This window comes from Pristiophorus japonicus, chromosome 6 (genome assembly GCF_044704955.1).
Source record: "Pristiophorus japonicus isolate sPriJap1 chromosome 6, sPriJap1.hap1, whole genome shotgun sequence".
Taxonomy (NCBI): domain Eukaryota; kingdom Metazoa; phylum Chordata; class Chondrichthyes; family Pristiophoridae; genus Pristiophorus; species Pristiophorus japonicus.
In genome coordinates, this window is record NC_091982.1 from 47,962,365 (window position 1) to 47,978,514 (window position 16,150).

General features: G+C 44.6%; 1 protein-coding gene across 2 annotated transcripts in view; it reads right to left on the bottom strand.

Annotated features, from left to right (window-relative positions):
* Positions 1 to 11,811, bottom strand: part of LOC139265651 (uncharacterized) — a 93,647-nt gene extending 81,836 nt beyond the window's left edge. The window contains exons 1-2 of one of the 2 annotated variants that reach the window (XM_070882834.1): positions 11,522 to 11,811; positions 1,082 to 1,178 (exon numbers count right to left, since the gene is read on the bottom strand). In XM_070882834.1, coding sequence (XP_070738935.1) covers positions 1,082 to 1,178; positions 11,522 to 11,713 — 289 coding nt within the window. In that variant the 5' untranslated portion in view covers positions 11,714 to 11,811. The remainder of the gene's footprint in view (positions 1 to 1,081; positions 1,179 to 11,521) is intronic. The other variant, XM_070882833.1, reaches the window with a different exon arrangement.
* Positions 11,812 to 16,150: the final 4,339 nt, after the last annotated feature.

Below are 16,150 nucleotides of genomic sequence, written 5' to 3' on the forward strand. Positions count from 1 at the left end.
TGGTAGGAATCGGTGGAGAGGAGGAAAGTGATAAGTTATTTAGTTATTACAGACCTGGTATTAAGTGTACAGGGTATTGTTTCCATTTTCTCATTTTTTTCCCCCCTCTTCCTCTCTTTGAGGTAGGCTTCATGGGCTTTGGTGACTCTCAGTATCCTGCCCCAGATGGGGCTGGGGGAACAAGAGTGTCGAGTGAGAGGGTGTGTGTTCAACAACAAGAGCCTCACAGCCTGGACTGATTCTGTTCATTACCAACAGTCACATGCGTACATTTAACTTAGAAGCAGAGGAGCCATTGACTCGTGAGGACAGTCAGGATATCTGGCTGACTTTTTGCTTCCCGCAGCCCAGAGGTCAGTTGTTCCATCCCCATGGCTTCCCCACCACAGGCCACTGATTGAACCTGGGACTTCCCCAAAATATATCAGTCACCACTACGCTTTCCCACCAAGCCACTGCAGATATTCCCCTCCCACCTCACCACCAGATTTTGGTAACTGCTTGCTTGCTTTTGGTGCACAGGGACTATTTTGCATGGCTAGCACTTCTGATTTCTATATCGCAAGTTCTAAAATCGCATGCTTCACTGCATAAAACAGAAAATTCAACAAATACACAGCAGAGTAGATCATTTGCCTCATGCATTACAGTTAGTGCATGTCATTAAGGTGTTGTCATTTTGTGTATTAGCTGGGGGAGGCATGCACTTGGACTGGGGTAAGACACTTCATCTGGGGGAAGGATGTACTTGCACCGGAGTAAGGCACTTTGGCTGGGGGAGGCATGCACTTGGGCTGGCCCTTGCTGTCCTCTGTCGCTTCAGGAAGTCAAAGTGGATCGAATTACAATTTGCAAAGTCAGTGAGACCTTGGGCTGGGCGGTTCCAGTTACACATTCCAGTGAAACTTCAGGGTGTAACTTATCCTCCAAGGGGACCAACCATAGACAAAGCGTAGAGCATGGCGACCATTTTGGAAGTACAAATAAGCACATCCATAAATAAAAGGCAGTTTACTGTGCATTACAAACCAACTAGCATGCGACAAATGCAACTACTGAATTCCATACTTTGAATATTTACCTTTCCTTAGGGACTGACGAATGGACGGATCAAGTACTGTTGAACTCTGCACTTCTCCATCAATCATATCCACAGGATTGTTTGGTTGGTTTATTCCCTGGGTAGAAATTTGTTAGGAAGTTAGAATCCTAATATTGCATGTTATTTGATTAGGAGTAATTAATATGTGCAGGGTACTTCAAAAAGTTATACTTTGCATCATCAATAGGTACTGGAGGTTTAATGAATAGTTATTCATTAAACCTCCAGTACCTATTGATGATGCAAAGTATTACAGTATTTTGTGAATGGCTTAATCAACCCATCCAATAATCTTTTGGAAAATTAAGAGCCAAAAATAATTCACCTTTTCTTTTAATTAAAAGATACTGCATGTTTTAAATAGGAAAGGTTTAATTGATAAGTTCACCAAAAATCCCTTTTTAAATTAAATAAACACATCTATCCATTTATTTAAAAATCTTGAGTCTCATCTACACCTGTAGAATCACATTGTTCAAAGGCATCACACCTGAAAGTGTGGCCTCAAAAGATGTCTCACCTTCAGTAACTTTACTGGAGTCAAAAAAATATCCAATTGAAGAATGTGAATAAATCAAAAGTGTCAAAAAGGTGCAATGAGAAACCAGCATAAAACTGAGCAATCAAATTCCTTTGTCTCTCCCCCCCAAAGCTACCATTCAGGAACCAGCAAGTACTATAAAATGGATCAATCAAATCGCTGCCATTTTGCTTCTGCATTTCAGCTAGAAATATTTTAAAAATTAAATAATTCTTCAACAACATGAAAACAAATTAGTAAGCTTAACCAGCGACTGCATTATTAGATGCTAAAAATGGCTGCAGGAATCTCCCCTGCTCTTCTGTTTGGAGCTGGAGTTCAACATTTCAGCTAGGTCTTAGTGGGGGAAGTCCAACAGCTGTGGACACATTTGGTGTATAAGAGATGCATCAGAGGAATTTATAGTCATCACCCAGCTCCTGTGGTAATACTATAAGTCAGAGTACACCAACACAAACCTTGCCACATGAAAAGAGGCAGTAAATCTATAAACATCAAACAAAATATATATTTTTTTTAGCATTTCAGACTGCTTAAGCTATTCAAAAAATTTGTGGCGTTTAGGATTTTTCTTGTCGCTGAGAGGGATGTTCACGAGATCCTTTAATGTTGACCTTGGACCTCCTTGATAAAATGCAACATCCCCACCGACACCTGGGAGTCCCTGGCCAAAGACCGTCCTAAGTGGAGGAAGAGCATCCGGGAGGGCGCTGAGCACCTCGAATCTCGTCAGAAAGCAAGCACAGGCAGCGAAGGAGCATGCGGCAAACCAGACCCCCCACCCACCCTTTCCTTTAACGACTGTCTGTCCCACTTGTGACAGAGACTGTAATTCTCATATTGGACTGTTCACTTTTAGAGTGGAAGCAAGTCTTCCTCGATTTCGAGGGACTGTCTATGATGATGATGGACTTTGCAGCTGGGGTATTTATCCAAGTCTGGACAAGCATAGGTCTTGGCAAGTGACCACCTGTTCATGTGTTGGAAACTTGATGTCGGGGGGAAAACAACTCCCGCATTAATGCAATAAGGGAAGTAAAACGAAGGCTTGCATTTCTATAGTGTCTTGCACGACCAGCCAATGAAGTACTTTCGAAGTGTAGTCACTGTTGTAATGGAGGGAAACCTAGCAGTTTAACAAGAACTGCAAATCTGGAGTGATAAAGGCAAGAAAGAAACCTTTCTAATCATGTAAATAACAGACAAAAACTGAGGGGAAAAAAAAGAGGATGGTTTGGAGAGGAAAGGTGAAGAACAAATAAAGAACTTGCATCTTAAGTGAACACTGGAGCAACAAAAAAAAACTATTTTTCATGTAAATAACTGGGAAGAAGTTGTTTTGGGGATGGCAAATCTTGAAAATTGGTAGGTAAGTGGTGTATCTGTGAGGTCCCATCTTTTGATATCGGTAAGGTGTATATTGTGGTGCTTGTTATATATGTATACTTGTATTTACTCTGTATAGCCCCCAGAGGGCTCATCCCTTGGGGTCCCAAGGGATCCCATAATCCTTTGGGAGCACAGGTATTTAAGGAGGCTTCACAGGTTGGAGACACACTCTGGAGATTTGCAATAAAAGACTACAGTCACATTTTACTTTGAGCTCACAGTGTTCAGTCTGACTCTTTCTCCATACACAACAGTGCTAATAACGGATAAGCTGTCAATGTTCGTCATCATTACTATTCTGAAAATGACAGCAATTTCAGGAGTTAGTACAGGCGCAGATAAACGTGGAAATCGAGAAGTTGCGGTCAGTCATTCCCTACTCTGCCACAAGTTATGCTGTGGAGCTCCCCCGAGCCGGCAATCAATTCACATCACACCGAGGGAAGAAAACTTCCCTATTACGCTGGAATATTGCTGTTAACACTACGCCCAGCACTGTTGCCCTAGAAAAGTTAAGTCTTATTGAAAGAGGTTTAACTTGGTTTTTAAATGGTGAATTTACTGCTAAACAACCATCCTGAACAAACAATTTTAATATTTGTGGAATGTCAAATTTTTCCATTAATGTGTTTTTTTAATGTAAAGTTTCTTTATGATATTTCAGCTTCTACCTTAATCCTGTGTGCATATCCCAATCCTTATTGCGCTCTCTAAAATTTATAAAAAGTAAATTAGAATCTGTGCGTTTTACTTCCTGGTTTGCTGTCTGTGAGAATTCTTCAATGTGATTGGCTGCTCAGTCTGCTTGATGACATCATTGTTGCTGGACTCTGGAGATTCGCTTGATTTTGCCCCAGATTCAAATTAGGGTTAGGAGAGCTGAAATTCCGATACTGCGATTGTTATTAGTGGGCAGCTTTCTTTGAGGTCAGCGGCAAACGCAGTCGCTTCAATCCCTGACCGCAATTTCCAGCCCATTGTCTTTATTCTGAATCAATTGTGCGATACGTTGCATCAGTAAATTTGCTACAAGATAGCGACGGTAAACGTCAGACACTGCACTACAGGAGCTGGGAGCAATGTCATAGCTGTAGTAATGCAACGTTAGGTAATGCTCAGAATGTAATATCAGAAAAAAGTGCAGTAAAGAAATTAAGATACAATAATTATATACCGGAAATTTGATTTTATACCCCCTCCTCTCCAAGGGCAGTGACTGATACTGGGATACGAGATTCTGAGCAATAAAGATCAACAGCTATTCCGCCACAACAGGCATCATAACTCAGCCACGCTGTCCATTAATGACATGTGCATATGAATTGTAGTGTTAAAACCACATGTGCAACTTTATGACAAGCATGACTGTGCAGTTTTCTGTTATGCCGAGTCCTCCCACAGAATAAATGGGGCAGGTTAGGTACAGAAAGTGAAACCCATTACTGAACCGAGTCAATGGAAGGAGCTCCCTAATATAAAAGGGGCATTACCATTATCAGCCCAGGCTGCTTCAATTGCACTCACGTTAATTCAGCACCGGCATATTATCCTCAAATCATTCCCCTCGCAGATAAGGCTGAGCAAGGAGATGAATGTTGAAGTTGGTCCTAACTTTTGTTTTCATTCGAATAAATGAGGGAGAGGGGAAAGCCTGAAGGAAGGGCTCCACTTTAAAATAAAATAGGAAAAAAACATGACGAGAATACAGCAACTTCTCCCAGCAAGGATTGGTCAGTGCTAAAGTCTGCTACCAATATAATGTTGCGAAAATAGTCAGCCCTCGGGAGTAGGGCTTTCACAACTGTCTTGATCAGATTAGAATTTAAATATGTTGCAAGAATGGTACCACACTATAAAAGCATTTTTGGATACCTAGTGCGCACTAGGTCCGTGCAGCAGAGCTGATCTCCAGTTGTCTTGGGTAATCCTTGCCACTGGACCAAGACCTAGCTCTGTCAAGCCATCACACGTTAAAAAAATCCACGCACAGGCATCTTCCACCCTTCAACATGTAGTTCGGGATCTGGAATTTTAGGTCCTTCATTGAAGTACCTGTGAACTCATTCCTTTTTGGCGTGGAAGCAAATCATCCTCGTTTCGAGGGACTGCCTATGATGATGTATGCATATAGTGCCTTTCTCTCTCCCCAACTCATCAATAATGGATCTTTCACACTATGCATTAAACATGTTGCAAAAGTCCAGTCAGTCAAATTACCGCACTTAAAGTCAAAAAAGTTGATTACAATACAGCGGTATAGGAGCATCTCGCCAATCATGTACAACTGGGCGAAGGAACAGAAATAGGGCAAATGCAAAGAACACTAAAGGCAACCCCAAGAGTGCATCAGTTGCAGGGCAGCAGATTACGTCTCCCTTGAGGGATTTGTGCACCTTTATCCCGGCTTAGCCGCTGCCAGATTTGGGGTAGGTAAGATATCGCTTGTTAAATGCATTTTGAAAAAGCGCACAAATTACTACTTGGAATGATGGTAACTGACATACTTTGTGTGAAATTGTCAGCCTCTGTAGGAACTATGCAGAATAAAGGAAGTGACTAGACTCTGCAACCCTATTTCACAGTGCCCACTCATTCCGATACAGTACCAGCGAAGGCCATAAAAACTAATAGATACTACTCTGAACCAATAACAGGAAAACAGGTTAAAACTCTTTTGGTCTTCAGAACAGAAACTGTAAGAGTTTAAACATCAGATCAACAAATGCATCATAAATGAATAAAAGAATGCTAAATCCTTCAATCAAGTGGGAGATGTACTGCATCCCTCAAGTTAAGTTACTTTGACCTAATACTGTCCTTAATACAGTTTAACCAACATTTTTATAGTATTTCTCTTGGTCCCGACTATTATACTTATGGGTGCCACAACAATCATAAGACAACCAGTCATTCCCTCCATATTTGAACCATTTGACATAGAAGCAGAATGAGGAATAACAGATTCAATCGACAGCTGTACAACCATTTTTGCCCAAATTCCTTTTGTATTGTGTCATTTCTAAATTTGCAGATCCGAGAAACGTGTCTCAAGTAAGCCATTTCAGCGACTAACAATCTTTGTTCATCTTGCGTCCCAAGGCAAGGGTATTTAGGAGTGCTTTCCTCATTGGTCACTTAGCATATCTCATGCAGTCTCAGTGACCACAGGAAGACTACATCCCCATTACTTTGCATATACCTCAGGGTGCTGATAGGAATAGATATTGGTATTCTGATTAAGGATTTAAGGGAATTAAGAACGACCTTTTCCAAATCTCCAGGCACACGAATTTCAAAACAGAAATATAGGTGTAAATTGAACAGCGTCACCTGGGGTTTATGGATGACTTGCACATGGCCCACTGGTCATGTAGCCCTGCCTTACAGGGCCATTTTTGACTACCATTCAGAACAGACGAGACCAAACATTTCAGTTAAGCATGAAGTTGAGACAGATCTAGAGTTATGAGTAGGCACTTAACATGGCCAGTCACTGTGGAACAACAATCAACAAAGCAAACAGAAGAGTGACCGAGTTAACAGTGATTACTGGCACAGTTGCAACACTCTCAGGTCTAGATCAGAAGATTAAGATTTCAAGCTGCACTTTAAGATTTAAGTGAATAATATAAGCTGACACTCCAGTACTGTACTGAGAAATTGCTACATTGCCATCCTTCAGATGAGATTCTTAAACTAATTTCCTGCCTGCCTGTTCAAGTGGGTGTTAAAAAGCTGTGCGGGTTTGGTATTCTGGAAGGAGGTTATCAAATTAACCTAGGATCCTCTTCATTCAAACTTTTCCAATCTTACTTTAGTACAGTACAAGTCTTGCTCTGTTCAGACTGCATCTTGAGAACTGCGTTCAGTTTTGCTCCCAAGACAGAAGGGAAAGACTTAAGCTGGTGGTGATGCAGAGAAGAATCACTCCCTCACATCAGAGGACAGGGTTATAATGAAAGATTGAAAAAGCTTGGGGGGGGGGGGGGGTTTCAGTCTTGAAAGGAAATAGCAGAGGGGAATTCATGGAGTTACAGAAGTTAGTAAGCAATACAGTACGGAAGTGGGAATTTTGGAACACTTCAAAATTAAATCCTGGCAATGGCTTCATAATTTAAAATTGGTGCTTGTGTCATCTATTGAGATCTTGATAAATGCATCCAACGTTGCATTAAAGAATATTAGAGGAGAACATAGCCTTGCCGCACTCATGTGTGTATTTTAAACCAGTTGGATTGCTCACTATTTATGTGGACATAACGCTTGGAATGTCTGTGCATGCTCTCGAGAATGTTGACCATTTTCTCGCCCAGTCCATAACATCAAAAGATTTAGACGGACGAGATGGCTGGGAGCTGGTGGCTTTGTCAACACAGATTAAATGAACGATTCATTTAGGACAAAAAGATATCATCAAGCAAGAGGTTGTGGCTTTTGTTCAGTTTAAAAATAATAGCCACTGGAGCAGATAAATTCTGAAACAATAACTTCAATTATAAAAACATTGCAACAAAGTTGGGTAGATCAAATGTTATCTTAATACGTACCACATCAGTTGCTAAAATGGGTGACTTGGACATTTTTTAAACTCAACTGCTATTGTCCACTCTGGCCACTGAAAACCGAGAGTCATATTTTAGAGATTTAAACTACTAAAATGGGAAGGGAGTAAAGAAAGAAAAGGAACAATAGTTACATTCTACTATGGGTTGAAAATAGGGTTACTAATAAACTTCTGCCAGATGAACAGCTGTGGTAAGTAGCGTAAACAAGAATCACCAGCTGGATCAAATGGTTAACTTTCCAGTAAATAGAAAATAAAAGTCAAGATTCAAATTGTCGGGTATAATCAAGTGCTGACACCCTTGGCTAGTAACTGGCAAAAGCCTTTGAACTAGAACAAGTTGTATTTATTTAGCCTTATTCACAGAATATCTCAGAGCATTTTAAAAGGAGCGGGAACAATAAAGGGTGGGGACAAGAAAACGGTTCACGCGTCAGATTATCAAGAGGAATGGATAGACGTGGCAAGAAAGTGGATTTAGGGGAGTTTCAAAGAGCAGGAGTGGAATGACTGAAAGATTACTTTCTGATGGGGGAGAGCAAGAGGATGAGCAGCAATCCAGAGTCAGGGGAGGGAAAAATGCAAGGTGAGACATAAAGCTGTAGATCATTCAGACATGACAACTGGAGGCCGCAAAGGGATTTGAAGATGAAGGGAATGGGGAACCAGCGGATGTTGGCATGGGTAGGGATATGGGACTATGGGCAAAAACAAATTCAAGCCACTGTGTTCTGCAATAACTGAAAGTTATGAATGGCGGTGGAAGGGGTTTGAGTGAGTACAGCAATAAGAAATAAAAATAATTCCTCAAGGTGATTAATGATGGGTTTTGTAGAAGAAGAATGGAGGTAGGGTGCAAGTGGGCAATACATCAAGATGTGGAAATGCCATCTTGGCAACTGACTAGATGTAGAAAGGAAAGCAAGGAAATAATTGCATTTATATAGTGCCTTTCACGACCTCAGGACGTCCCAAAGTGCTTTGCACCAATGAAGTACATTTGTCACTCTTGTAATGTAGGAAACGTGGCAGCCAGTTTGTGCACAGCAAGCTCCCACAAACATTGTCATCATTAGAGGTAGTCCCTCAAAATCGAGGAAGACTTGCTTCCATTCTAAGTGAGTTCTCAGATGGCTGTACAGTCCAATGTGGGAATTACAGTCTCTCAACAGATGGGGCAGACAGTGGTTGAAGGAAAGGGTGGGTGGGGAGCCTGGTTTGCCACACGCTTCTTCTGCTGTCTGCGCTTGGTTTTTGCATACTCTTGCCGATGAGACTCAAGGTGCTCAGCGCCCTCTCAGATGCTCTTCCTCCACTTTGGGCTGTCTTGGGCCAGGGATTCATAGGTGGAGATGTTACACTTTATCTAGGAGGCTTTGAGGGTGTCCCTGAAGCGTTTCCTCTGTCCACCTGGGCTCGCTTGCAGTAAGGAACAATGTGTTTGAAGACCAGGACCTCAAATCTGCCACCAAGCTTATGGTCTACAGGGCAGTAGTGATACCTGCTCTCTTGTATGGCTCAGTGACTTGGACTATATACAGCAGACACCTCAAATGCTGGAGAAGTACCACCACAAACAGCAATATGATAATGATCAGTTAATCTGTTCTAATGATGTAGATTGAAAGATAAATATTGGCTAGCACACCGGGGATAACTTCCCTGCTCTTCTTTGAAATAGTGCCACGGGATCTTTTCCATCCACTTGAGAGAGCAGATTTAAGCAATTCTGAATTGAGAAGTAGACAGTAAAACCGAGTGTAATAACTCAAACAATAATCATCATCATAGGGGGTCCCTCGTATCGAGGATGACTTGCTTCCACGCCAAAATGGGATGAATCCACAGGTATTTCAATGAAGGACCTAATATTCCAGGTGCCGAACTACAGCCTGAAGGGTGGAAGATGCCTGTGCGTGGATTTTTTTTTTTTTAAAAACGTGTGGTGGCCATTGCACACCAGCCACCATAGGGGCTTGACAGAGCTAGGTCTTGGTCCAGAGCAAGGATTACCCAGGACGACTGGAGACCAGCTCTGCTGCACGGACCTAGTGCATGCACAATCGCAGTGCGGGCTGGCCCGTGCTGAAGTAGAGGCCATGTCAACATTTAGGAATAAGTTAGATGGGTGAATGAACAAAAGGAAAATAAAGGGATATTGGAAAAAGGCAGGCACATGGGATTAGGGCTGCACTGCTTGAGCGGAGGATAATCACAGATTGGTTGGGCATGTACTGCCTGTTTCCAAGTTGCAAATACAACATAATTTTATGTAAACATAGGACAGAATTCTTCACCTACCGTTGTCAGAATTGGATCTTTTGTTATTTGCGCTCCCAGGAACTAACTCACATGATCCTAGGTCACCTTCTGCCATTTGAAAGATCCTTTTAAAAAGGTCTGGGCTGTATCTGCAGCCCAGGAAGACGTGGTTGCTCCACACCATGCACAGGGCGAGCAGCTGCTCTGTCCGGCTGCCAGGGTAGTCGCGGAGGTGGCGGACGATGAATTGCCGGCGGGTCCGCCAGTGCTTGTCGCTCTCGGGACAGGCCGCGGTACTGCTCCACCGACTCGGCCAGCTGCAGCTTGGGCCCGGCCTAGGAGCCGATGGGGAGGGCGGTGTGGGCCCAGCCCGGGAGGAGAGAGAGAGAGAGAGGGTGGTTTGGGGGTTGTGGGGGGCGGGGGAAAGAGCTCGGCCTCCCGCAAACTCGATTTAAAACACACACTCTCCTCCACTGCCTCTGTGCTGTCAGGCTGCTTATCTGGCATCCACTCCTGGATAAGCCACAATTTCCAGCAGCTAAACAGTAGAAAGATAAATGTATTGTCGATGGACCCCACCACTGAAAGCACCCCTCTTTCCCGGCTATTGTCTCCGGTTAAAGCAGACTGCTTGTAATGTCGCCATCCTATCTGACCCCACATCCACTCCATCACAAAAAACACCTCTAACACCGCCCATCTCCGCCCCTGTCTCAGCCCATTTGCCGCCGAAATCCTCAGCCATTCATTATCCCTGGACTGGACTGTTCCAGTGGTCCCTTGGCTGGCCTCCCATCCTGCCCCTCCATAAAATTCAGCTCAGCTAAAACTCTGCTGCCTATCTCGCCCAGTCTCTATAACCTTCTACAGCTCTGCAAACCTCCAATTCTGGCCCTTTTGTGCGTCTCCCACTCCCTCCATCCACCATGGTGGCCGTGTCTTCAGCCAAAAGCTCTCGAACTCCCTCCCCACACCTCTCCGCCTCCTTCTGCTCGTTAAAGTCCTCTCCTTAAAACCCATCTTTTGGACCAAGCTTTTAGTCACCCCCTTGCTAATAACTTCTTTTCCTCTGCGCCCAAATTTACTGTCTGAATACCCTTCTAAGAAGAGCCCTTTGGCGTTTTTCTACATTAAAAGGCACTGTACAAATGGCCAGTTGCTGGAGCAAAAGGAAAACAGCAAATCTTAGCTTTTAATTTTAAATTCTGATGTTAACTGGCCATTTCACTTCATGGATGTTGAGTGACCGGCCATGTATTCCCAAAGTTTTGTGTCTTTGTATCTGAAAAAAAACGAACAAAAGTACAAAACCCCTCCAAACAGTGCAGATGTTTAGACAAGTTTCTAACCCTAAACCTCCCCACCCACCCCAATCTCCTCGCTAGCCCTAATAATAACCTTATTCCCTAATCCGGAACCCTAATCTCAACCCCTAGTCTTAACCCCAACCCTTCGATCTAAACCCTAAATGGCCTGCAGAAACAGACTAGAGACAATGAAAGTGACAAGGTACCCGGCACCACCACACCCAGGTCACAATCATTCTCCACACTGGCCCATGTTTTGGCAGCACAGATTCTGACCTTGCCCCCCCCGCCGTCCGTTTTCTGTTGCTCCGGCTGGCGCTGTGTTTGCGCAATGGATCGCCGCTCTCTGAACTTACCGCCGTCCCCGCCGGGAGTTGCTGGTTGCCGGGATCAGTGCCGAGGTCCTGCTCGTCCCAGCTCTCCTCGACCACCGGAGGAGCGAGCAGCCACCACAGGAGCCCTAGCACCAGCAGGTTGGCCGAGGCGAGGTCCCAATAAATGAGAGGGCAGACGAAAATCAGCCCGAACAGCAGTTCTTTCAACAACATGATTGTCAGAGAGGAGAAGGAGATCGAGAGAGGAAATGGAGATGAGATAGGGGAGGAGTTAGGGGCAGTGCCTTCTTCAAAAAAAGCGTAACCATTGGCTGACGCTTATAAAATGCTAATAAGGATGACAGGCGTCATCACAAATTCACAAGAGTGCTCCTTTTTAGAGGGACACAAACAATGATTATAAATAAAACAGGAAACGTATCAAATTAAAGTATTACAACAGTGACTACACTTCAATTGGCTGTAAAGCACTTTGGAGCAGGCGGGTCGGAGGGTCTCCTCGCGGGACTGCTCCGGGCATGGCCAAGTGGGCCATTAACCGGTCCAGGCAGCAGGCGGTCGAGGGGGTCATTAACCGGTCCAGGCAGTGGGCAGTCGAGTGGGTCATTCAGCCTGACTGCCTGCCTCTCTTCCGCGGCTATGTTCGAGCCAGGATGTCCCTGAAGATGGAGCACACGGTGTCCACCGGTACGCTCGCAGCCTTCCGCGAGAGGTAGGCGCCGGAGGGACTGGAGTGCATCATCACCAATGGGAACAACATTTTAATTTGATTTATTAAGGTTCCTTTAAATGTTTTAAAATTTACAGGTTTGTCGGTTGTTGACTTAATTGCCAGTATTTAAAAAGAGTTGTAAAGCACATTGGGACCTCTGGTGGTCGGGAAAGGCACTACGTAATTGCAAGTCTTTCTTTTAAATTGCTTTGTACCTTCAAAACTATGCACCACTGCAATATTGCCAGCTCTGTATCCTTTGGCAAGCTCTTGTCTGTTAGGGCACAATTCTGGCAAGTGTGAGCTGCCTCCATTGTCTGGTGCACAATCCATCAATGAAGTCAAATGAAACATAGAAACATAGAAAATAGGTGCAGGAGCAGGCCATTCGGCCCTTCGAGCCTGCACCACCATTCAATAAGATCATGGCTGATCATTCCCTCAGTACCTCTTTCCTGCTTTTTCTCCATACCCCTTGATCCCTTTAGCCGTAAGGGCCATCTCTAACTCCCTCTTGAATATATCCAATGAACTGGCATCAACAACTCTCTGCGGTAGGGAATTCCACAGGTTAACAACTCTCTGAGTGAAGAAGTTTTTCCTCATCTCAGTCCTAAATGGCTTACCCCTTACCTTAGACTATGTCCCCTGGTTCTGGACTTCTCCAACATCGGGAACATTCTTCCTGCATCTAACCTGTCCAGTCCCGTCAGAATTTTATATGTTTCTATGAGATCCCCTCTCATCCTTCTAAACTCCAGTGAATAAAGGCCCAGTCGATCCAGTCTCTCCTCACATGTCAGTCCTGCCATCCCAGGAATCAGTCTGGTGAACCTTCGCTGCACTCCCTCAATAGCAAGAACGTCCTTCCTCAGATTAGGAGACCAAAACTGAACACAATATTCCAGGTGATGCCTCACCATGCCCTATACAACTGCAGTAAGACCTCCCTGCTCCTATACTCAAATCTGTGAGTAGCTATGAAGGCCAACATGTCATTTGCCTTCTTCACCGCCAGGTCCAGGTTAGCATTAACCGTACTACACACCAGAGGGTCAATTCCCTGACTGCATTCTCACTATAAATCTGGGCCAATCCATTTCAGCTTTGCGGCAACACCCAGCTTCACGTTGACCCTAAACTTGTCTCATGTAAATGAGGCATCAACAACAACAACTTGTATTTATATAGCACCTTTATCATGGTGAAACATCCCAAGGCACTTCATAGGAGTATTATGAGACAAAAAATATGACACTGAGCTGCACAAGGAGAAATTGGGCAGATGACCAAAGAAGTAGGTTTTAAAGAGCGTCTTGAAGGAGGAAAGAGAGGTGGAGACGTCTAGGCAGGGAATTCCAGAGCTTGGGGCCTAGGCAACAGAAGGCACGGCCACCAATGGTTGAGCGATTATAATCAGGGATGCTGAAGAGGGCAGAATTAGAAGAGCGCAGATATCTCGGGGGGCTGTGGGGCCGAAGGTGATTAAACAAGGAGGGGGCGAGGCCATGGAGGGATTTGAAAACAAGAATGAAAGTTTTGAAATCAAGGTGTTGCTTAACCGGAAGCTAATGTAGGTCAGCGAGTACAGGGGTGATGGGTGAACGGAACTTGGTGCGAGTTAGGACACGGGCAGCCGAGTTTTGGATCATCTCTAGTTTACATAGGGTAGAATGTGGGAGGCCAGCCAGGAGTGCATTGGAATAGTCAAGTCTAGAGGTAACAAAGGCATCTACAAGGGATTCGGCAGCAGATGAGCTGAGGTAAGGGCGGAGACGGACGATGTTACAGAGGTGGAAATAGGCGGTCTTAGTTATGCAGCGAATATGTGGTCGAAAGCTAATTTAAGGGTCAAATATGACACCAAGGTTGCGAATAGTCTGGTTCAGCCTCAGACAGAAGTTGGGGAGAGAGATGGAGTCAGTGTCTAGGGAACGGAGTTTGTGGCAGGGACCGAAAACAATGGCTTCGGTCTTCCCAATATTTATTGGAGAAAATTTCTGCTCATCTAGAACTGGACGTCGGACAAGCAGTTGGACAATCTAGAGACCGTGGAGGGGGTCAAGCAAAGTGGTCATGAGGTAGAGCTGGGTGTCATCAGTGTACATGTGGAAACTGACGCTGTGTTTACGGATTATGTCGCCAAGGGGCAACATGCAGATGAGAAATAAGAGGGAGCCAAGGATAGATCCTTGGGGGACACCAGAGGTAACGATGCAGAGGCGGGAAGAGATGCCATTGCAGGTGATTCTTGGCTGGGATTAGATAGGTAAGAATGGAACCAGGTGAGTGCAGTCCCACCCAGCTGGATGATGGTGGAGAGGCAGTGGAGGAGGATGGAGGGGTCAACTGTGTCAAAGGCTGCAGACGGGTCCAGGAGGACGAGGAGGGATAGTTTGCCTTTATCACAGTCACAAAGGATGTAATTTGTGACTTTGATGAGAGCGGTTTCGGTACTGTGGCAGGCGCGAAAACTGGATTGGAGGGATTCAAACATGGAGTTGCGGGAAAGATGGGCACAGATTTGGGAGGCGACAACACGTTCAAGGACTTTGAAGGGAGGTTGGAGAGGGGGCAGTAGTTTGCAAGGACGGAGGAGGTCCTGGGTTAATTTTTGAGGAGAGGGGTGATGACGGCAGATTTGAGGGAGAGGGGGACAGTACCTGAGGAGAGAGAACCGTTAACAATGTCAGCTAACATGTGAGCCTGAAAAGGAAGTTGGGTGGTCAGCGGTTTGATGGGAATAGGGTCAAGGGAACAGTAAGTGGGTCTCATTGACAGGATGAGCTCGGAGAGGTCATGAGGGGAGATTGGAGAGAAACTGGAGAAAGATGTGAGGTCAGGGCTTGGGCAGGAGATGATCCTTAGAGGAAGTTTGGCCCGGTGGGCTAGGGGAAGGAAGGGAAGAGACAGAGGCCGCCAAACGGAAGGTCTCAATCTTAGAGACAAAGAAGTCCATGAGCTCCTCACACTTATTGTCAGACTTGAGGGTGGAGACTGGGGAGCGGGGTTTAAGAACACGGTCTTAAGACTGTTTTTGACGTACAAACTGACTCCGAAGTGAAGAGAAGTGAGGCTATCTCCTCCAGAAAGTCTTAAGGGCTAGACTTTCGGCTTATATCTGCCCATTTAGCGCCGGTATAACCATCGAGATTCTGTTTACCGCCCATATTTGTTTATAAATGAAAACTAACACCCGATTATCGGCCATTTATCGCCGGCAGCACTTTCCGCATACAACTACTACCGGGAATGAGCTGAACAGCCCGCCCATATTCCTTTAATAAAATCTGACGTCATCACTCGTGCTCCGCCCAGAAGACTGTTTGTAATGGAAACTAACGCCCAAATATTGCCCAGATTATCGCCGAGTGCTCCTTTCAGCATCTTGCCCATATAACGGCCAAATGATCGCTCGCCCAAAAAAATAGCTCACGAAAAGCTGCGCTCACCTGACCTTAACCCAGCGGTATGGACGCCATTTTGTAAATCGGAGGAAGTTTAAGAAAAGGCTGCTTCAAGTTGATGGGAGTATTGAAGTAATTCGTGAGTGATTTTAAGGACATTTTAAAATCTTGCCAATCATCTAATCACATTGTGGTCAATTTTGAGTTTATATTGTGTTTGTTGAGGACAATTTAAGAATTTTGAAGACAGATTAGGGCATTTATAGTGATGGGACCTGTAATTTCTCAGCCAATATTGATGACTACTCACATGCTGCAGAATAGAGATGGGAGAAGGTTCATTGAAGAGCATTATGTGCCCAATCAAAGAGATGGCAGACTGCTGAGGAGGAGGAGACCTTACACTGAAAGCATTTACAGGGATTAAGCGGTCATACCTGAACTTGTCTGATAACACGTGCGTGAGAAGATTGCGCTTCTGAAAGGAGGTCATCAGTGAGATATGCCAGCTAATTAAGGGAGATCTGCAGC